Below are 22374 nucleotides of genomic sequence, written 5' to 3'. Positions count from 1 at the left end.
TGTAAGAGGGTGGAGTTTCTGAAGACAGACTGATATACTTTTATCTTTATTTTAGGATATTTGTGCTTTGAAGCATTCTGGACTAAATAAAATAAAATAACATTATAGGTCTATTACGGGTGAATTCAGGTTGATTAGGACACTTATTTCCCAAGTTTTTTCAATGGTCATTCTAAATTCACCTCTAATTATTAAATTATTGTTTTAATAAATTATAATTAATATTTGTTATGGTCCTTAGGGAGTCCTACTAGGGAGTCCCTGAAGATGATGCTCACTTTTAAGGTTAAAGTTTACATATTTAGGCTACTTAAGTATCTTTGATGCCAGCAGTCATTATTGTCTATTAAATGTATGAATCCATTCAGTCTTGTGTGTAATTGATTCAAATGCAATACAGACTTTTAAAAACAACAACAACGACAACAACATACTCTTTTTGTCAATTTAATCATAATTGAACTAAATACTTAAATAAATAAAAAGAGTTCACGTTTTTATTTTGTAGGTCATTTTGTATTTCTAGTAGTTTGCTGTAGGGTAAATTTGCGTCGTTTGAGAACTGTAATTTCGATCAGGCAGTATTTCAGACAGTTGACGTAGGGGTCCTCAGAGCGGTGTCGCGCGTGTGATGTGACGAATATTGCGCGCGTGAGTTGCAGCGAAGTACTGTGCGCAGAACGTAAGTTTTAATTTTATTAAATTCCCTAGTACGAAGTGTTTTATTCCACCTTATATTTAGTGAGTATGTCTTATTTTAAAGTAAGAGCGTGGGTGAGGTGATTGTATAGAAGAAGGCGTTTAGTGAACCTAATGAAAGGAACTGTCAGCTATTTCTACCGCTTTAGTTTGTTATCAGTTGATTTTAATATCATGTTGTCTTTGAATATGAAACTTACGTTAGGCTTTCCCTTTATTACGTTAGGTTAGTTCCCTTCATAGACAATATGATTCATTAACGTTAGTCGCAAAGCCTAACTTAGTCAAGCTAAAATACATTTTTGTGGATATTGTAGTCTCAACCTTGTAAATGGCTTGACGTTACTTAGCTAAGTTAGCTTTTTTTAAATCGTTGTAATCTTAGGCTGCGTATCTAGATGCATTTTGGTGTGTAGTGCCTACAGAGATAACATTTTTAGGCATCATAGTCTAAAAAAACACGAGTAAATAGTTGACTAGCACACATAACGTTACAGTGTTAACGTTACTAACGTTAGGTAAGTAGGTTTTGAGACTCAGCCACCAACGTTATTTTCATTTAATGTTTTATTTGTATAGGGACTGATACAGTAAACACTGCTAAAACTGGGATAATAGCATGTATCAGTGCTTGTAGCTAAAACTAATTTGCAATAATTGTTCTTTGAAGGGATTTTATAAACTAGTTACAACGACAAACAATAAAAAACTAAACTAAACCTGAGTATAAGCTTGTTACTTGTTACTGCTTGTTAACATCTCTGTAATATATCGCAAGATATTTCACATGTAGCTTTTTGTTAGACTAAAAAAAGGATTAGTCCACCCAAAAATTAAGATTGTCATTAATTACTCACCCTCATGTCGTTCCAAACCTGTAGGAACTTTGTTCATCTTAAAACACAAATAAAGATATTTTTGATGAAATCCAAGAGCTCTCTGATCCCACATAGACTGCAACACAATAACCACTTTCAAGTCCCAGAAAGATATTGTTAAAATAGTCCAAGAGACTCCAGTGATTCAACCTTAATTTTATGACATGATGATATTTTTTGTGCACCAAAAAATAACAAATGTATTCAATAATCTCTTCTGGTCTGTGTCAGTCTCTGATGCTGTTGACCATAATAAATTTAGTGCAGCCCTTTTGAGTTCTATGTCACAACGCTGGCTCTCCATTGGCCGACGCTGTTCACATGACCACCACGACGCATACATGTGACACTGAAGCAGAAGCTAACCAATGAAAAGCCGTCTTTCTGATGTCGAAGTCGGAAGCGCTGTACTGTATTTATTACGTTAACAGTGTAGCAGAATGACCGACAAGAAGAAATTGTTGAATAAAGTAAATTGTTGAAAAATAGATACAACAGATCATATATTTAGAATACAATCCTAAGAAACAAGTGGACATAGTGGCATTAAAGCATAAAAATGTATTCTGACTGAAACTCTTTTTAAGCTACGTCATATTCCATTAACCGTCACTTTACTTAAATACGCGAGGCTAATAGATATTTAGTAATAACACAATAATATTTATTTCATTTTGGTTGCATTTTTGTCCCAAGCCCAAAATTTTCATTGATCTCATATAAATCTACTCTGCAGTTAAATTGATGGAAATACGTTGCAGCAACAGAGACTTTTAATCCCAGCATATGTAATAACAAGAACCCTTAAAGCTGTCCAACAATATTAAACATTTTTTTCGCCTCCCGCTGTCATTTACAGGGTCTTTTGCAGCACTATGGCATTTAACTTCGGACAACAGGGCACTGGGGGCTTCAGCTTTGGACCCCCCAAAACCACGGCTGCAGCCGCCACCACAGGCTTTGGCCTGCAGACCAGCGCTCCTGCAGGAGGGGGATTCTCTTTTGGGACCAGCCAACCCCAGGCTCAGAGCTTTGGAAACCCGCCTCAGTCTCAGATCGCAGGACTGCTCGCTCAGCCGACACAGAATAATGGAAGCACACAAGGTGGATTCAGCTTCGGTGCCCAGACTCAGAGCAGCAACACAAGTGGAGGAGGCTTCTCTTTTGGGTGAGTCTTTAGCTGGGGCGAAGTGTGTCGTTGTTGTTTTTTTGTGAAACTATCCCTTTAATACGAGAGTGGTGCATCCAGGTATCAGAAGTAAAATCTAGTTCATTTCCTCCAAAGGGGACTTAGTTTAACTTTTAAAGACTGACCTGCTGTGAGCTACAATGTTGTTAATTGAGGGTATATGGTTTTGTTAAAGCCATCTGTTCACAACAAAATGGTTAAAAAGTAGAATTCCTGTAGAAGAACTGCATCGTTTTTATATTTATATTAATTTATATTAATAAGCCATAAATCATAATAATGAGCCTTTAATTGACTATAGCCTATATAATACATAGCCTAATCAGCGTTCAAATGCATGCAGCGTTTCACTCAATAATTAACTTGAATGTCGTCTATGTAGCAACTTGACACATTAGGACAGGGGTCGGGAACCTTTTTTGACTAAAGAGCCATTATTTTTCATTTTTGGTTAATGCTTTTTCAAAAGAGCCACAGTAAAAAAATATAATATTATTATTAAAAAAACGTGTTTTTTCCCCAATAAAATGTTCTATAAACAGTAGGCTAGTAGCAAACGAATATGCAGCAAACTATACATAAGTTGCAATATTGAGAGAGAGAGAGAGAGAGAGAGAGAGAGAGAGAGAGAGAGAGAGAGAGAGAGAGAGAGAGAGAGAGAGAGAGAGAGAGAACGCAGTGCTTACATCTACTGTGTTTATGTGAATACTCGACTTGGCATTTTGATATATTTCTGTGTTTATTTAGCCGTTTAGACGTGCAACCGAAGATGCGTTGGAGCGTGCGCGCAGCATCCTGTCGATAGAATTCAGTTCTCTTTCGCGACTTATCGCACTTTTAATATAAATATTTAATATTATTCAATATAAAGCACATAACTCTTTTCTTTCTCATTCATCCATTCATGTTTTGTTATTAATAACGTTATCTGCGCAGATTATGATAGGGCCGGCTGGCAAAAGCGAAAGTAACCTACCAGTGGGTGAAATGTTTGGAAATTTCTTTTTGCAGAGCAAAGCACCAGTTTCAATTTCAGTTTCAAAGGATATTAAAGTTTAGATAGCCTACTTTTACATTTTCGCTGCTGTTCTAAAAATGGGTTTGCCATTACCTTAAACAGCTGCTTGAATCCCAGTGACACTCACTCGTGAACAGCGCATGAACACACGCAGCCGGTACAATTTGAATATTATCATCATAAACGTTTCATTTACTTCGGTAGGATGTACAACAAGGAAATTGTAATTGGATGCCTTTTTGTAGAGAGCGGATCTCTGTTGAGGTGTGTCTCTTTTTTTTATCGATTATTTTTGGTAAAGGGTGAGAGACCTTGCGAGCCATGTGATATTTGTCAAAGAGCCAGATCTGGCTTGCAAGCCATAGGTTCCCGCCCCTGCATTAGGAATAATTGACCCTTTGCTAAGCCATGCCTGGAAACTGCCACAGGCCAATCGTGGCTTAGCAACCGTAACTAGGCACGGAAGGTCTTTCAAGCGAGGGAAACATGCCGATACAAACTTTTGAGTATGGATTGTGCAAATCTTATACTATCCTAAAAGTTTGGATGGAGGGTGTAATTTTTTTCCTTCCCCAAAGGTAAAACTCAAGGTAAGAAATGCCAGGCGTGAATCAAGCAGTGTGTGAGGCCCCATTCACCACTAACGTTAAATGTCGACAGGATTAACAAAAACACCTACGTTTGCTTCAATGAACTGAAAAAACACGAGGTTTCTGATTGATGCAAATTATTACATATGATGCGGTATATAGACTATAAAAAGGACTGTCTTTGCTTTATTTATCAGTTTTGTATCATAGTTTCTGTGCAAATTAAGACCATCATTAGGATTGTTGCAGACAGTGGCTGTGTTTATAAAATGAATAAAAACCATCATGTTTGAGAGTAGGGATGCTCCTATACTCGGGATCGGCATCGGCTCCGATCTGCCATTATTTGCCGGATCGGGTATCGGACAGACAGGACCGATCCAAATTCGATACTGTGCGCATAATATTCTGTGTTATTGTTAAGCCCCAGCGCCCCACAAAAGGCACAAAAACCTTATAAAGCATCAACGATTCGTGCACTAGCCTATATTATAAGTGTTCTGAAGCCATTCCATCGTTTAATGCGAGTACAGATTAGTTCACGTCAATGCTTCCCTCCACTGCGGCTGTCAGTCACTCTCCATTCAGCTTAAAACTGTCGCGTTCGGTTACGACACAACACGATGAAACTTTCCAAGATTATTTATTGTTTCTGTTATTATGCTTGATCTGTAGATAACGCTCTAACGTTATGGTTTCTCAAAAAAAATGGCTATCTGCTGGCGTTTATTGCTGTAAACCGTGTTACTTTCTACCGGGTGTCAGTTAGATCACAACACTGGACTAGTTATTATATTGTTTTTCACACACAGTAACTGAAATGTTAAACTGTTAAAATAAACGGCTTATAAGAATACTGCATAGATATACTACGCGTCTATATCTTGTTTTAAACTTCTCGATGTGGACGGAGCGCGGCACGCTGTGAGCGTCTATGACTGTGGCCGTGAGCATGTGACTCCGTGTTGCTTCAAGCGCATCATCCTGGGCACGGGATGCGCACAAGCGCTTTGTGCCGCTCTGTATTATGCTACTGTTGCGCTATGAAAGCCTTATTAATAGCCTTTCTTGTTCTGCTCTATCTATATGTTGCTGCCTCATTAAAAATATGCACTATACATTTAAAATAAAGGCAATTTCTTAGTATATAGGCCCTATTTCTATAAATATATTTACTTGTTTTTCATGAATATATTTTGTGTAACATATTTTACCAGATTTACAGCTACAGTTAATTAACTTTTGTGGTTTCCTTTATTTTTTCCCAACTAAATGTTTAGATTTTATACAATTATTGTGCACTCGTGATTTTATAACTTTTGCTGCTGTATTATTCACTAACCTAATTTATTCAATTCTACACACTAAGGCTTAGAAATTCTACAAAGACATAACTGCATTGATATCGGATCGGTTTAGTATCGGTATCGACCGATACTCAACATTTTTAATATCGGATCGGATCGGTTCTGGAAAAATGGTATCGGTGCATACCTATTTGAGAGTGACTTTCTGTTATAAGGCTGTATTTTAGTAACTGTGTGGTTTTTGATGTATGGCTCAGGTCAGTATCTCTGGCTAGTGCCTGGTCCAAGGCGTAGATTAGACCCACGACGCGTGAGCAGTAGCCCGGCGCGCTCAATATAAGTGTTCAGGCTAATGTCTTGTGTTTATTCCACAAGATTTATTGATAAGCTGTTCGATTTATAATTATTCGATGGCTTAGCGAAGGGTCAGTTGGCTAGGTAATCAATAAGAAATTTAGTCATGCGGTGTCATTTGTGCTTTTAGACATTTGCTGTAATCTTGCTTGATTTCAAAGGCACTTTCTAAACCTTTATCTATCCAACACTATCTAGTGTGTAAGCGCCTAATGTAGCATTCAACAGGTGCACAGTCAGAGCTATTTATTATAACTTTAGATGTGTCTCATCCAGTCAGAATTTTAGAGTCGGAAAATATACATTGTATGACTGGAAAATGCTGATATATTTAATATCTGTTCATGTCTTTGCATCCAGCGCCTCCCTTCCAAAACTCGGCACACCTGCAGCACCTCAGCCTGTGACCACAGGTATGACCCTGGGGGCTTCATCTGCCGGGACGGGCTTCACTCTCGGAGGTCTGGCCACTCAGACTACAGCGGCCCAGCAGCCAATGGGAGGATTCAGCTTTGGGACGCCCAAAGTTCAGGCAGCCTCAGTTGCCCCAGCACAGCCCACCCCTGCGCTCTCACTCGGGGCTCCTCCACCCACAGGTCATAAAGAGTTACATATGTCTCTGCACCCAATTAAAAATAAGAGCTTTGTTCGTTTTAGTCCATATCTGTTAGCTTTGAGATTTTAATTTTTCCCCCATGCTCCTGAAAGCTGACACTACGACATTATTTCCTGCTCAGGGGACATGTCGTGACTTGAGTGAACGAGAAAGCAACATGGACTCGAGTGCTCACATGAAGTCAACTAGCATGCGCTTGCGTCTTAAATGAAGACGATGTATTTAGTTTAATAAAACACATGCACGGCATGATAGTGTAGATGATTTATCTTGGATTAGTGTTGTCACGATACCAAAATTATGACTTCGATAGGATACCAGACTAAAATACCTCGATACCGATACTAAATCAATACCACAGTAAAAAACGAACAAAAAACTAGGGCTGCCCCCGACTAAAGATATTCCTAGTCGACTATAACACTGCATTTTAGCGATTAGTCGAATAATCATTAATTTATGATATTATAATAAAAACTTGCTTATATACAAGGAAAGTCCAAGTTGAAGTTTAACACTTCCTTATGACAGAAAATGCTAAAGCAGGATATTAGCGCGTTCAAAATAAAAATGAAGTGCTTAAAACAGAATAGTAAAGTGTTTAAAGTATACAGCGCTTACGGACACAAAAATCAGTGGCCGGAACGTTATAGGCTAAAAATAACATTAAAAACAGCTATCAGACTGCCTGTGCATTTTAATAATTTATTATCAAAAATGCAAACTGTAACAGTTACATGTCCAAAAAAAACAAAAAACTGTTTTGAATAAAATAAAATAAAATTCGTTCTTTAAAATAAATTAAATAAACGTATTATAACTTAGGCCTAGTACAAAACAAGTACTGTAGCTAAAACGCTGTTTGGTCTAAAAATACAGTGGAAAATTTATGTACTTTTTTTGTTCAAAAGGAAAATTAACAAAAACGAAAAATTTAATAAATGCACATGGCACATCGCACAACGCCAAAACTTAGTATAAAAAAAAGGCTGTTGATTTGTTGGCCGCCTTCTAAGTCTTTGATTAAATTGTTTAGAACAACTATATTTAAGACAAAATGCAGAACAAATAATTTAAAGAACACTAATACAGATCAAAAATATCAGAGCAAAGCCGCAAACTTCCATTAAGACGACGGATGAGTCTTGAACTGAAACAACAAGTTGCAAACATCAGACTAATTTTTCTTACAGAATTAAAAAACAACTTCTGCATTTTATAAAAACGAATAAATAAAAATATGTGTTTATTTATTTTTATAGCCTACCCGTTATAAAAGTTTTTTTATATAGCCTAACAGATAGCAAACAAAAACACTATAAGGAAACATTACTACTTACATGTTTTAAATGATAAGACATATTCAATGTTGACGCATGATAGGCAAATGTTTGCCTGCAGAGTTTGCAAACAGTCTTTTGGGTCGTCCTTCGACTTTTCAAAATGATCCCTGGACTTTTTCCTGACATAATTATTAGCATCAGCCAGACACCTCCCACAAGTGCGCTTTGGTATACTGCGAGGCGCGAGGTCTCGTTGACCAATCGTTCCTTTGATGTCATGTCATACTCCGTCTGCAGTGCGTGCGCGGTGCGTGTTGCGTTGCGTATGCGGTACAGGATCCGTACGCCCTGTTGTGCTTTCACATAGGCCTATGCTGCGTTTGTAGTCCGCAACTGATCCGCTGTTGCATACCACAAACAGCATTTATTCATTATTTTTTATTTAAAATCCAAAAGTTGTTACTGAACATGGCTGGTCAGAATTGCAATTCTCTTTGTTTACTCTTTCATAGAAGTCAGGATAACGTACTAGCCTTCATTTAAACAACATTTTATTAAATTCATATTTATATAGCCTAGTACTTTAGATTTAGCTCACACAAGTCAAAACATTTAAACATAGGTTATAGCCAAAAATCACAAACATTTTAAATTAGAAACTTACAATAGGCTATTCAAAAACAGCGTCACAAAATAGACTGCGTACGAAAACGATCGTCGCACTGCTGCAGGACCGCGCATCCGCGTGCAGTTTGAAAGCTGTAACCCGTTAACATGGGTACGAAAAAAATACGCACCGCAGACTAGGGGTGGGCGATATCTCGATATTTAAAATATATCGAGATATTTTTTCAGCTCGATATGGATTTGGACATATCGTATATATCGATATATTGTTTATATTTAATTCTGATTCCGCCACTTTGCTTGTTTGCCTTCTCTGTGTTGTGCTCGCGGAGCCTCGCGCGCCTCCCGCCTCTTGCTTTGTTCCCCCTCCCCTCGCGTGTTGTCTCATTGAACACGGCTGCTTCCACAACCAGGTGAGGATTAGTTATGTTGACAAGCGCGCACGTTGTTCAGGACTCAGTTTAGAGACCATGTTTTCCTTCTAACACAACTGCTTGATAAAATTCATAAAGAAATATTAATGTTCATCATAGTTCAAATCGCACGTTTCACCCACAGTCTGAGGTGATTGACACTACTGGTGCGAGAAGCGGTCGCAATCATGCCAGTTATGATCTGTGTCTAACTGATCGCATAGTTTTCGGTTAAAATGTCAAAATGGTCGCATATCATTTGAAAACATTTAAAAAGTATTGCAATATCATTACTATTATTATTTTGTCAGCTTTATCACGGGATTATGATGAATAGGTCTATTCGCGTTTTAACCAAGAGGGAAAAACGCGACATCCCGGGTGTCCTGAGACACGCGGGGCTCTTCTGTAAGTTGTACTGTATCATATTATCATATAGCCTACCTTCTGACATTCATATTTCGTTCTGTAACTGGAAAAGAAGTGAAATTCAGCTCATGTGTAGCCTACATGATCCGCATGATGAGTTTGAATTTTGTCAAACTCATGACAAACATCACTGTTTGAATTTTGATACAAATTTAACAGGAAATGGTGTTATGACAAAATCTGTTTATTTATATCTCAGTCATGCCCCCATCTTTCTGCAAAATGCTTACTGTTTACTTTAACTGTAAAAAAGGGAGTCTTTGATTCATCTTTTGAAAGCATGAAATAAATGAAAAGAAGGCAATATTATTTATTTTCTTTTACAGTTAAATTATTATTATTTATGTAATCAGGGATTTTTTTTTTTAAAATGTTGCAAAAGCACTTGACTACCTCTTTGTACTTCAATTTTAAAAAAAAAAGTTTTTGTGGTATTTGGCATATTTGTTTTTGCTGTAGTTTTTAGGGGGTTATTTTTCCTGTAAAGATATCGAGATATATATCGTATATCGAGATATAGCAAAATATATCGAGATATATTTTTTGCTCCATATCGCCCAGCCCTACCGCAGACGGAGTATGTGTGAAACGGGCGTGACTGCACAGCCCCTGATTGCATACTTTTTTCACTGGATTTTTTTTTCCGACTAACCACCTAATGAGACTGTATTATTTACATTGATTTAAGTAATTTAATATTTTTAAAAATGTAATCTTATAATTGTAATATAGATTTTTAATTGTATCTGTTTTTAAAAATAAGCAAAAAATGCAAATGACAAACTATATGACAAAAGCAGTGCTTTATTTTTCAGCTACATTAGATCTAGGCTATTTAACAGTAGCAAGTCAAGAAAGAAATTAAATAATCAAATATAAAACTGCTTACTTTGTCTACACTCTATTATTTAACTATATACACTGATTCTTAATAAATATATTTTAGTTATTTAGCCAAGCATGTGGTGGTTTTCTATTTTTCATTGTTTGCTTAACATTAATCACAGAATATTAGGTCTGGCTTAAGACCTGCACGGATCTAATTACCTCAGCTGTAAACGTTCACTAAAGACATATCCGACTGTGTTTACCTGAATACTCGCCAGACCGTGCATTTTTACATATTTTTGACCATTCAAACCCAAATAATAATCCACGAAATAACTGAATTGCGATTGCATGTTTGTTGTCTGAAGGGGCGTGTGTGCGCGCTTCAGGTCAGAGTCCGGTAGCGCGAGCACGTCCCGCGCTGCGCTTTTTCTTCTCAAGCGCGCATATTTCTGTTGCTTTCTTTGTCATGCGTTGCGCGTATATATTTAACTCTTCTGCTTCTAATGTTTATTGAAGGGCTGAAGCAGAGCTTTGCACACACGTCCTGACACCTGCTGTCACACATCCACGCAAATTAAGAAATACAGCTCATATTAGCGCTGTCCTCCTTAAAGTACCGGTACTAATAAAAGTCCATATCGTACCGTTTATAATAGCAGGGTATCGCAATACTTTTCTAGTACCGGTATATTGTACAACACTATCTTGGATACGAGTGAGAGTGAGTCTGCAGTTTATTCGCATGTAGTGATTGTAACGAATGGCAATCTGCTGTCTCTTGAAATAAGTCTGTTTGCAAAGCAGAAATCTGCCTTTTTTCGACGCACATAGAGTAAACACAAGTGTTGTTAACTCTGCTGCACATTATAGTACATTTAACCGTAGACTGAAAATAAAAATGGACGTAGTGTCTGTGAATCACCCATAGGATTCTGAAGAGATTCTTTGGCAGAAGTGATGACTAGCAGACAAATGGCTATCCATCTGTCTCTCAAAGTGGCCACGCCCTTAATTATACAGAACTTTAAGGTTTTATATAATTTAAAAAATATATTACATATAATATATACATATAGACACGCGGACTGTTTTCTATCATGCACCGTGAGTTCGACAGTATCAAGTTGAGTGTGAAACCAGACCAACGCTGCAGGGTGCGCCGCGAAAGATTGTGCTTGATCTCCAATCACAGTAAATATGCCCGATTTAAAAACACCCTTATGCACAAATCATTTAACAACCTGCCATGTGGACACCAATTTGGGCTTGGACTTAAATGGCTAAGCAAAAGAACAAAAGGCTTTTTGCAGTTTGACCATGTCACGGGGTACAACCCTCAACATAGTTTATTACTTGTCCTTGTTGACACTGGTCCATATGAAGGAAATGTACAAATATTTAGGCCTATGTATTGATTTGTTGTGCTGCTGTTTTATAGGTCTGACTCTTGGCGCTTCTACAGCCTCCACAGCCCCGACAGCTGCAATTAACTTTGGAATTAAAACTTCAGGCATGTAATATAGTAATATAGCATATAATATAAGTGTGGCTATTCTAATATTAGAAAACAGAAGGCAAAAGAAAAATAGTTGTGTAACATGTTTGTTTGTTGTTGTTTAGCCACCCCAGCCCCCACCAGCTCCGTGCTATCAAGTCAGTCCATGACGGCTCCAGCATCCTCTCTGTTTGCGAATCCTATAGCCTCGACACCAGCCACAGGATTCACATGTGAGTTCCTCTTCCACCTCTTGTCACAAAGAAACTTCTAGTTCAATCAATTTCCAACCAAAGCTTTATTTAGTGTGTGTGTGTGTGTGTGTGTGTGTAACGTGTAACTTTGGTTCTTGTGATGAGTCACTTTGGATAAAAGCTTCTGCTAAAAGTGAATATAGTCTAACATAGGCAAGCTTGATTTCATTTTGCAGCGTGGCATCACATTTCCCACTCTGAATTTAAGTGTTGTTCAGTTGTCTCTTACTAAGCAAAACAAGAACTGTTTTTGCTAAATCTCTCAGAGAACCTGCTATCAAAAAGATTTTCCCACCATGTTCACTGCAACTGTACAACACAAAAATGCAAAATATAAAACATTCACTCCAAGTCCAAGATAAAACTTTCACCTTTTTTGCAACTCTGATAAAGCCAGAACATTTGTATACAAATAATAAAGAAAATTAAAGCAAACCCTAGAACTAACTAACAAAGAAACACAACAATAGTCTTAAGTCATGCAAATTTGTTTAGTTTTTATTAATGTACTTTCTTTATTTGTGTTACTTAAATTTTTCTTTTTATGGTTAGATAACTCTTGGTAGAATCTAGTTGTTTTTACCAGATGCCGATTAAGTCATACAAGACATGCACATGGTTATTTATTTAACACAGAAGAACCACCATCATGCCAAACTACAATGACTGTTAAACACATGTTACTTGACTTCAATGTTTTTAGTGTAAATACACAACGGTTTTATTCAGAGATGTGTTTAACTGATGGTTTTAAAAAAGTACCACCGGAATGTATCTTGTATTAAGCTGAAATGTCTTTTGTATGAATTATGTTTATCCTGTTTTCGTCATGAAAATAGCCTTGTTGCTGACATGGCATTTAAAAAAAAATGCCATGGTAAGATCTAAAACATCAGTTAAATCAGTTTAAGGTTACATCTGTTAACATTATTTAACCACACTGGGTAATGAACTAACAATGAACAATACTTTTACAGCCTTTGATAATCTTTGTTAATGTTAATATAACATTTAATAACACATTTGATGCATCTAGAGTTGTGCACTGCAAAATAAAAATGCTTTTCTTAGTATTTTTTTTATTTGTTTCTAGTCCAAACATCTACAAATTCATAAAACAATAAGTATTTATTAGACAAGTATTAAACAAGATTATCCCACTGGCAGATTATTTTGCTTATTTTAAGCAAAAACTCTCTTAATTTTGAGTAATTTTTCCCAAAACAAGACAATTTTTACTTGTCTAGTAAATGTTTCTTAATAAAAAGATTTTTTTAGAAAATCTGACTAGAAACAAGACAAAAATACTTAGTAAGTTGAAAGCATTTTTTGCAGTGTTTCTATAAACATGACTCTGTGAACTAACATAAACAAACAATAGTATTTGTTTAACAAAGATTAATGAATGCTCTAATTGATATTGTTAGTTCATGTTATTTGATTTTATTCATGTTAAAAAATGAGACGTAATTGTAAAGTGTTATCAATTTCTTTTATTTTTAATTTTTAAAAACGTATCCATTATTCACAAACAATTGGAAAGGTAATGTAAGCTCATTGGCCAGAAGGTGTGGGAGCTCTGTTAGCATCATTTGGGATTGTTCTAGAGGAATCTTGAGATCACATGGGTGTTTGTGTGCTCCTTCAGTGGGCACGTCGATGGCCTCTGTGGCCCCAGTGATGACCTCCGCATCCATCGCTCCCACAAGCCTGTCCCTGAAGCCTCTGGGAGCGGCTCCGGCTGTAACCTCAGGTGCGCTCACTTACACACACTAATGCACGATGAACAAATCGCCGAGGCCAAAGCACTACTATTAATAGAGGTCTCATTATGGCTATTTTCCTTTGTTGTATGTGTCTTTTGTAGTCGCTGCTAGCACTGGAGTTACTACCGGCTTTTCTCTTGGGCTGAAGACTCCAGCATCTATTGCACCAGTCGCCACCACTGCCACCTCGACTGCCATCGTCACAACCAGGTACAAAGCTTTTTGACGCTTGATTGTGCGTGTGCGTGTGCGTGTGCGTGTGCGTGTGCGTGTGCGTGTGCGTGTGCGTGTGCGTGTGTGTGTGTGTGTGTGTGTAACAGGTGGACAGTACTGAAGTATTTTTACTTTCCAAGTAATTTTGTTTTTCAAGTATATGTACATTATCAGTGTTCTTCTTTGGAAAACCTTTACTTCACAACCTTCCAAAACATAATATTGTACTTTTTACGTCAATACATTTCATATTGAATTTTTCATAAATACAATTTTTGGTTTTCTTAGTACTACATTTTAAATGTAATTAAGGATTAAACGTAAGAAAACAACCATTTTTGTTTATGAAATGTAGTGCAGTAAAAAGTATGACATAATATATTCTACTTTGTAATGTAATGAAGTAAAAGTTGTCCAAGTAAAAACACTAATAAAGTTAAAATATACTTACAAATTTACTTGAGTAGAAAGTAAAAATACTCCAATACTGTCCGCTTCTTGTGTGTGTGTGTGTGTGTGTGTGTGTGTGTGTGTGTGTGTGTGTGTGTGTGTGTGTGTGTGTGTGTGTGTGTGTGTGTGCTTTTCCTTCTGTCAAGTTGCAGAATGAAATTCTTGTGTTGTCTTCTGTCAGCACTGCTCCAGTGATGTCATATGCTCAGCTGGAGTCTTTGATTAACAAGTGGAGCTCAGAACTGGAAGACCAAGAACGACACTTTCTTCAGCAGGCCACTCAGGTCAATGCCTGGGACCGCATGCTGGTGGAGAACGGAGAGAAGGTAGAGAAATGCACTCTGGCTTCTCTGCATACACCATCTTTGCACTGGCACAGTTACAGCAACAAATGAGAACATGACCAGTAAAGAGACCAGAGCCTCCTCTGAACTCGTGAAAGGATCTCTCGCTCTCCATCTCTCTTTCACTCTCTCGCTCTATATTTCTAGTTCTCTCTCTTTCGCACTCTCTCGCTCTCCATCTCTCTTTCGCACTCACGCTTTCTCTCTTTATCTCTTTTTATATCTCTCTCACTCTCTCTCTCGCTCTATCTTTCTTGCTCTTGTGCTCTCTCGCTTTCAATCACCATCTCTTTCTCACGTTCACTCTCTCTCTCGTGCTCTCTCTCTCTTTCTGTCTATCACTCTCTATTTCTCTCTTTATAAAAATATAAACACACATGCAATCAAAATAATTTAACCCCACAGATAAATTTTACAGTAAGTTAAATACTCTGCTCATCCATTGAGTTGAATAGCACTTGACGGAGAGCAAAACTCTCAAGCACTCAGTCAGTGTTTAAGACAATCTGCTAAACTCCGAAGCAGACAGTAGTGAAGTATTTTTACTCTCCTTAAGTATATTTTTCAACTATCTGTACTTAATCAGTCTTTGAAAAACTTTTGCTTCACTACATTTCAGCGCATGTTATATAATGTCATACTTTTTTCTGCACTAAGTTTCATATTGAATATAATTTAATCATTTCTTTCTTTTACTCAAATTAAAGTAATTCGAAGTTTTACTTGAGTACAAGTAAGAAAGTATTACATTTTTAATGTAATTAAGCATTAAAGGTAAACAGATCTTATGAAACGTGCAGTAAAATTGTACAACATTATGCTTTGGAATGTAGTGAAGTAAAAGTTTTCCAAAGAAAAACACTGATAAACACATATACTTGAAAACATGTTCTTGAGTAGAAAATAAAGATACTTCACTACTGTCCTCCTCAAACTTATTCTATACTTGGTGTCTTACTCAAACACTGGCCAGTGAAATCTAACAATGTATTAGCTAATGGCTTATGATGAAAAATGCGAAAATGTCAAATTTAGTTGCCGATGCGAGTGATTTACTCACATTGTTTGGATTACATTTTTAAAACCTTAATTAAATTGTTATAGCTTGTATACATTTGTATTCAATTATAAAAAAACAGAATCACCCACAAAATAGAAAACACAGAATGTAGGGGAAAGTAAAATGGATTTCATGTGTCCCTAAATTAAAAGATAGCTACTCTGTGGAGTTTAATTGTGAACAAACAAGTTTACATTCATTCTCAAGGTCTAATAAATATGTGAAAAGCATTTCCTTCCCCATTATTATATGGGGAAAAATATTGTGATGGTATTTTTGGCTATATTGCCCAACCCTAATTGCAACAGGTTTCCAATGACGTGTCAATTTTCTTTTCTTTTCTTCTTTTAGATAACTTCTTTACATAAAGATATGGAGAAAGTGAAACTGGACCAGCGAAGGTAATCAATGTGTTACTTGAATAAAAGAGTTGTATGTATATTGAAAATATATACGCTTCCATTGGTCGTCTCATATTCGGAGTGAATATCATCTCCAGAGCCGCTTTGAGTGTCACTTCATGAGCACCGTTTTACCGTTTAATTTGAGAAAAACTATCATCATATCATAAACAAAAGTCAGGTCTTCACATCAACCTGTCAAAATAATTTGTAATATATTACTGTTCTATAGTAGCATCTCAATGTAAGAATAATAAATTATCAAACTTTATTTTTTAAAGTAATAAATATTTTTTTTTCTTCCATGTTTTCATTTTTCCTGTATAAAGCTTAGTTGTGCAGCACTTTGTTTGACAAAAAGTTAGTTTAATTACATTAAAAGATAAATTAAATGAATGTTTTATGTATTATTTTATTACCAGAAATACATAACACAGAATTTGTGGGAATTTCTTTCATAGAAAATTTTATTTAAAATGAATATAGTTGTTTTTATGAATTCAGTTAATTAAGTAGCTAGTAACCTACTATTTACTGGTAAATATTACAGTGAACAAACATCTCAGACAGGAACAGCTCTGGCATAATGTCAATAACACTTCTATAAATTACTTAGTTTCTTTTCAGCTGTAAGGCCGCCCAAATCGTCCCAATGGAGGCTAACGATCGGCGGGTGAAGGTCGCTGCGCGTTCGGTCTTTTCAGCGGGGCAAAGGGATTTTATTCAAATTTCTCTTTATCTGACTCCATTTAATCATATTTTATAATTTAGGTAAGAATGCCATTTGGTTATTTGGTCATTTATATTTAATAGTTTAAGTACACATTTAATTATTCCGTTTAACTCTTTGTTGAAATTATACCAAACCTGAATAATTCCAGAGCAAGTGTAACAATTTATTAACAGTCAGGTAAATGTATAAAGCCAATTACATAGTCAATTCAAAGGTAATCCATATATAACATCAAATACTCAGAAGTAAAGAATGAAATGTATACCTGACTCCTGAAAATTACATAATGCTGGCTTATCTTTAAGACGTCCAGCATTACGGGCTGACCTGTTTAAAGTGTGAAGCCCTGAGCTCTTTGCAACATTCCCTTAAATACCCAGAAACAAATGTACAACCTCTTTCAAATGTAAACACGAGTTCACAATGGAAATTCGCATTAATCAAGACTTGTTTTGATGTAAAGGCCAAATGGCTGAAAGCCACACCCACCATACTAAGTCAATATATCTCTAAACTCTTAAAACATTGATTATCTTTTGATTAACTTCTGTGGGGATGAGATCTTTGTACCAGTCGCACTGAGACATTTCAAATGATATCAAACACATATAATACTGTATCGTGTGGATTGACATTGTAATATAGAGATTCTGGGTGTATTTTCAGTGATCTCAGCATGAGAGAGGGAAGGAATTGGGGGAGAGGGGGTCAACAGGGAAAGATGTAGATTAGCTGATACTGAGGTGAGACTTCCGTCTCCAGTGGTGTGTGAGGGACAGTTCAGATGTTAATTTCCTTTATTTTCTCAGAGAGTCCTCGTTCCTCATTTAGACATTTCGGTATCTACTAGTTTTTCCAGCCTTACACAGTTATTGATGCAAACATCCCTGAAGTACTGAAAAAGGGTGCCGTTGGGTTAAAATGTGAATGGTACCAAACCCTAATGAATGCACAGCATAATAAGAAAGCATATAAAAGGCTTATATTATTTGATCATAGCAAATATAATCAAGCGTGTAACAAGTCGTGCTCGTAAAGTTGCATGTCTAATATATCATCAGACAGCATTCATATTGTCATTTGCCAGTTTGATGTGAACTTTGTGTTACTCCTATTTCTATGCTTGTGCCACAGGCTGGATCAGGAGCTGGACTTCATCCTGTCCCAGCAGAAAGAGCTGGAGGATCTTCTGGGTCCGTTAGAGGAGTCTGTGAAAGAGCAAAGCGGAACCATTTACATGCAGAATGCAGATGAAGAACGTGAAAGAACGTAAGAACAGAAAGAGTCAGGACTCGCTCTGCCATCTGAGGTGCTCACGTTTCCAGCTTGTTCTGTGTAAATGAATGATCTCTTTTGTCCAGGTACAAGTTGGCAGAAAATGTGGATGCCCAACTCAAGAGAATGTCCCAAGATCTGAAAGAGATTATTGAACACCTCAACACATCCAGCGGTCCTGGTGACACCACTGACCCGGTATGCAAAGTGTGCTCCATATTTGATTCAGAAATGCTTATGAATTATCATGTGATCAATGCGACTGGTGTTGTTTTTTAGCTTCAGCAGATCTGCAAAATCCTCAATGCACATATGGACTCCCTACAGTGGGTAGAACAAAACTCTGGTTGGTATCTTTTTGGATTTAAAGCATTTTCATGTAGTCTTTTGGGCTACGTTCACACTGCAAGCCTCATAGCCAGTTGTTCAAAAGTAATCTGATTGGATTTCGGCTATCAGATTTGATCATATCTTGAAAATGGGTTGTCCAAAAGAAAAAAAGGACTGATTAGATTACAAAATCCAATCTTGGTTTTGATCTGGATCAAATCATTGACTTTTTAGTAAAATTGGGATACCACTGAAAAAACAATCAGGATTACACTGATCAAAAAATACAGCATCATGTAATGCACACACACTTTTTATTTTCGGAGTGTCTATTTACACCAAGTGCAAATAGTGTGCCTTGTTGGCTAGTGCTATTTGCACTTGCTCAGCCTAACAATGCCTGGCTGTGCCAAACAACATTAAAATGCTCGCAATTCAACGTCTTCAGCGGCGCAATCAGTAAAGCGTGGATTAAAGTCATAAATTAGAAGTAGACGTTACTGTAGGCCAGTTTTTCCCAACCCTGTTCCTGGAGGCACACCAACACTTCACATTTTAAATTCTTTCTAATCAAACACACCTGATTCAACTCATCAGCTTGTTAGTAAAGACTCCAAGACCAGAAATGATGGGTCAAATAAGGGAGACATCCAAAATGTGCCCTGTTGGTGTGCCTCTAGGGTTGAGAAACACTGGCCTATAGTAATGTCTACTTCTAATTTATGACTTTAATCCATGGCTACTGAAAGGCTTAATAGGTGTAAAATAAAAATAGATTTTGGCACCAAACAACTGTAAATATTAAACAAAATATAAAAAATATTTAATTTAAAGTGTTTATCACTGCTTGTAAACTACATTGGCAAAATCCTAAGAGATGACCCAGTCAAAGTTTTTTGGGTGAGCTTGTCATATTTCATGTTCATATGAAGATTCATATTCATATATTCATAGAGCACTAGTAATCCAGATTTAGTCATCTGAAAAAGAATGTATCAGGATCAGGGTGATCCAATCCAATTTTGCTTTTAAAAAACGGCACAAAAGTAAGCAAAATATGGCATTTCCAAACCCAGATCATTCTGATTCAGATTAAGGGTGCTTATACACACCTACCTTGTTTGGTCTGGATTTTCGGACTTTTCAGTTTGGTACGAACCAAAATTACAGGTGTGAAACCTCCCTTGGACAATGGTCCAGACCAAACAGACAAAATTGGTCCGACGAAAAGAGGTAGTCTCGGTCCGGATCAAACTGAACAAAGGTTCGGTTCGTTTCTTGTGTGAAAGCATTTTCTGAATAGTTCGGTCTTTCAGACCATTTACAGGAAGTTCTGGTGGTAGGATTAGTGAAAACACAGATTAAACTCACAGCACATGCAGTGATTGAGCGCACAGCATTTTAAACAGAACCGCTCAGTCGGCTCGCGTGGACAGTGTGCTTTGCTTGACTATTTATTTTTGAATATTTCTCATGTCTGTGAGACAAGTAGCCTATGTGTTTCGGTTTATTTATGGGACCGCTCTAGTTCATGTGCAACGCAAATGAACGCTCTGTCTCGGTTTGTCTGTTATATTATTTATTAAAGCTTATTTATTAAATTCAGACAAATGATAAAACAATTATTAAAATTAAGATACAATTTATACAAAGCTTTCTACAAAACAAAACTTAATGAAGTGGTCAATATAATTTCTGACCCGATGTTTTTGACATATATTGCACATCTGTAAACGTTTTATAATCAATATAGCCTAGATGAAATTTTAAAATAACATTATGATATTTTAACATAACCATAAAACAAAATACATTGTTTGGCTAAAAAAGTAGCCTTGTCTTCTCCTCCTTTCCTGTCGGCGCCGATATGTTCAACAAGGACTTTCATGTGGTGAATTTTCCTCAAGTTTAGTTGGTGCTGCAGATAGTAATCCCATAATATTAACAGTATTGGCAACGATATGCGTCTGTTCATTCATTCTCGTCAAAGTTAACCGCTGAATTGACAACACACTGACGTCAGACACGTCCGCTAACAAACCAATCAATGTTAAGATGCAGCCCACATAGATAATGACGACAGGACACCAGTGCGTCATGTAAAGTTCTTTAGTGCGCTTGCAAAACTGAAATGTCAAAGCAAACCAAAACTAACCAAATGGATACAATGTATCAAAACATGAACTTTGGTTCAGACCTTGGTGCGGACTTTCAGGTGTGAAAACGCCCTAAATGTTTTAATCTGACCCTTTTAGTGCTCAGATCAGATTTTTTTGTATAGCTGTTCACGTTGTTTTATATGCGGCCAGCATCAGAATCCAGTGTGAACAGATCATGGTCCTGAACTATAAAAAAAACCAAGACGACTGAGTTTTTAAGCATTGATAATACGAGCCCTTGTGCTTTGCTTGTCACTGTAATAATTATGAGCTCAGACACATTACTGTCCTTCACTGACTACACTACTGTCTTGATAACGTCAGGTATGTAAAATCTCTGAAGTGACTCCCATGAGCGACTCTCCAGACTGGGGTCACACTGCAAAACATCTGGCCTGTATCGGATTTAGGACAAAGACTATTACTAATGAATGGAAGAAACACACACTATAGCGGAATAGTCCCGCCTTCTAAAGGAAAAGAGCCAATCGCTGATTGGTAAAGTCATTGCGTCACTGCAGCTGGTGTCAGAAGTTCTGGTTCCCATAGAAACTTGATACTTGGTACATACTCCACAAGAGTAAATAAATTGGGTTTGTTTTCTTGAGGTAGCAAGAACGAGAACAAAATTAGTTTTGGCCAGGACATTCCATACTTTACGATAAAAGCAGGTGCTGAACATTTCTATTTCTCTGCAATAACCCCGCCCACTTTACATTTCTGACCAATCACACAATAGTTCTCGGACACCCACAAGAAAACATTTCTGCTCCGATGAACAAGCTGCGAGAACTCCCAATCCAAGGCTGTGAGATCAAAACTACGTCATTTTTGTCTCAAGGTTCTGGGAGAGAGAACTTTTATTTTTCTCTCTGTTCTTGCAGAGTATGTAACGGCCTTTAGCCTAAAAATAAAAAGCTTTTTAATGCTATTTGAACATAAGAAACAACATTTTTGTGGCAGATTTTGAGTTCGGGAAGCAGTTTTTGAGACTCCAGGATTCCCCCATTCAAAGATAGGACTTGGTCTTGGAGGTGTTGCAAATATGGTCGCTGAGTGGGCAGACTTTTCTTGATCTGCACTACATATGGAAGCCGCCCAAATCGGAATAAACAAGATCCGATTTCATGTGGTTTGTTCTGTTCATGCTGATGAAAACATCACATATGAGCAACAACAAAAAAATGGATTTGGGCCACATTTGCCTTCAGTCTGAACGTAGCCTGAGACACAATAAAAATACATTCAGTTCATTATGAAATGTTGCCTTGCATGTTTAACGTGTATCTTTTACATGCAGTTTTACTCCAGAGGCGAGTGGAGGAGGTCTCAAAGTTGTGTGAAAGCCGCAGCAAGGAACAGGAGAAGAGCTTTCGTTTGAACTTCCAGTGATCATGCATAATAAAATGACTTTCAATCAGATGTAAATGAATGTTATTGTTTTTGTTATATGCTTCAAAATAAAATAATTTCTTTTACCTGATTCCCTTTAATAAGTTTCTTTGTATTTATATAGACTGCAATTTGCAAAATTATAATTTTTTCCATATTGTTTAGTGATCAATCATAGAGAAAGTATTTTTTTTTTTAAAGATGTAAAAATAAAGAATGCATCTGTAAAGCAGGGAGTTTCTCTTCCTGGTCAACACTTATCAGATAA

General features: G+C 36.9%; 1 protein-coding gene across 1 annotated transcript; it reads left to right on the top strand.

Annotated features, from left to right (window-relative positions):
* Positions 1–564: 564 nt before the first annotated feature.
* On the top strand, positions 565–22197 carry nup62l (nucleoporin 62 like). The gene is made up of 13 exons (XM_067456898.1): positions 565–682; positions 2437–2745; positions 6396–6631; positions 11673–11744; positions 11855–11962; positions 13632–13736; positions 13851–13959; positions 14594–14738; positions 16168–16217; positions 18085–18219; positions 18312–18423; positions 18505–18571; positions 22015–22197. Exons 2-13 carry the CDS (start codon positions 2453–2455, stop codon positions 22104–22106), a joined length of 1524 nt encoding a protein of 507 aa, XP_067312999.1. The 5' UTR covers positions 565–682; positions 2437–2452; the 3' UTR covers positions 22107–22197.
* The last annotated feature ends 177 nt before the right edge of the window (positions 22198–22374 follow it).

This window comes from Pseudorasbora parva, chromosome 11 (genome assembly GCF_024679245.1).
Source record: "Pseudorasbora parva isolate DD20220531a chromosome 11, ASM2467924v1, whole genome shotgun sequence".
Lineage (NCBI taxonomy): Eukaryota > Metazoa > Chordata > Actinopteri > Cypriniformes > Gobionidae > Pseudorasbora > Pseudorasbora parva.
The sequence above is the reverse complement of the archived record's forward strand: the minus strand, read 5'-3'. Positions and strand labels throughout refer to the sequence as shown.

Bases quoted from the DNA above. Each gene is read 5' to 3' on its own strand.
- nup62l (XM_067456898.1), top strand. From the start codon at position 2,453: ATGGCATTTAACTTCGGACAACAGGGCACTGGGGGCTTCAGCTTTGGA. The intron at 13,960-14,593 runs GTACAAAGCTTT...GTCTTCTGTCAG, and splicing joins ACTGCCATCGTCACAACCAG to CACTGCTCCAGTGATGTCAT. The intron at 18,572-22,014 runs GTTGGTATCTTT...TTTTACATGCAG, and splicing joins GTGGGTAGAACAAAACTCTG to TTTTACTCCAGAGGCGAGTG.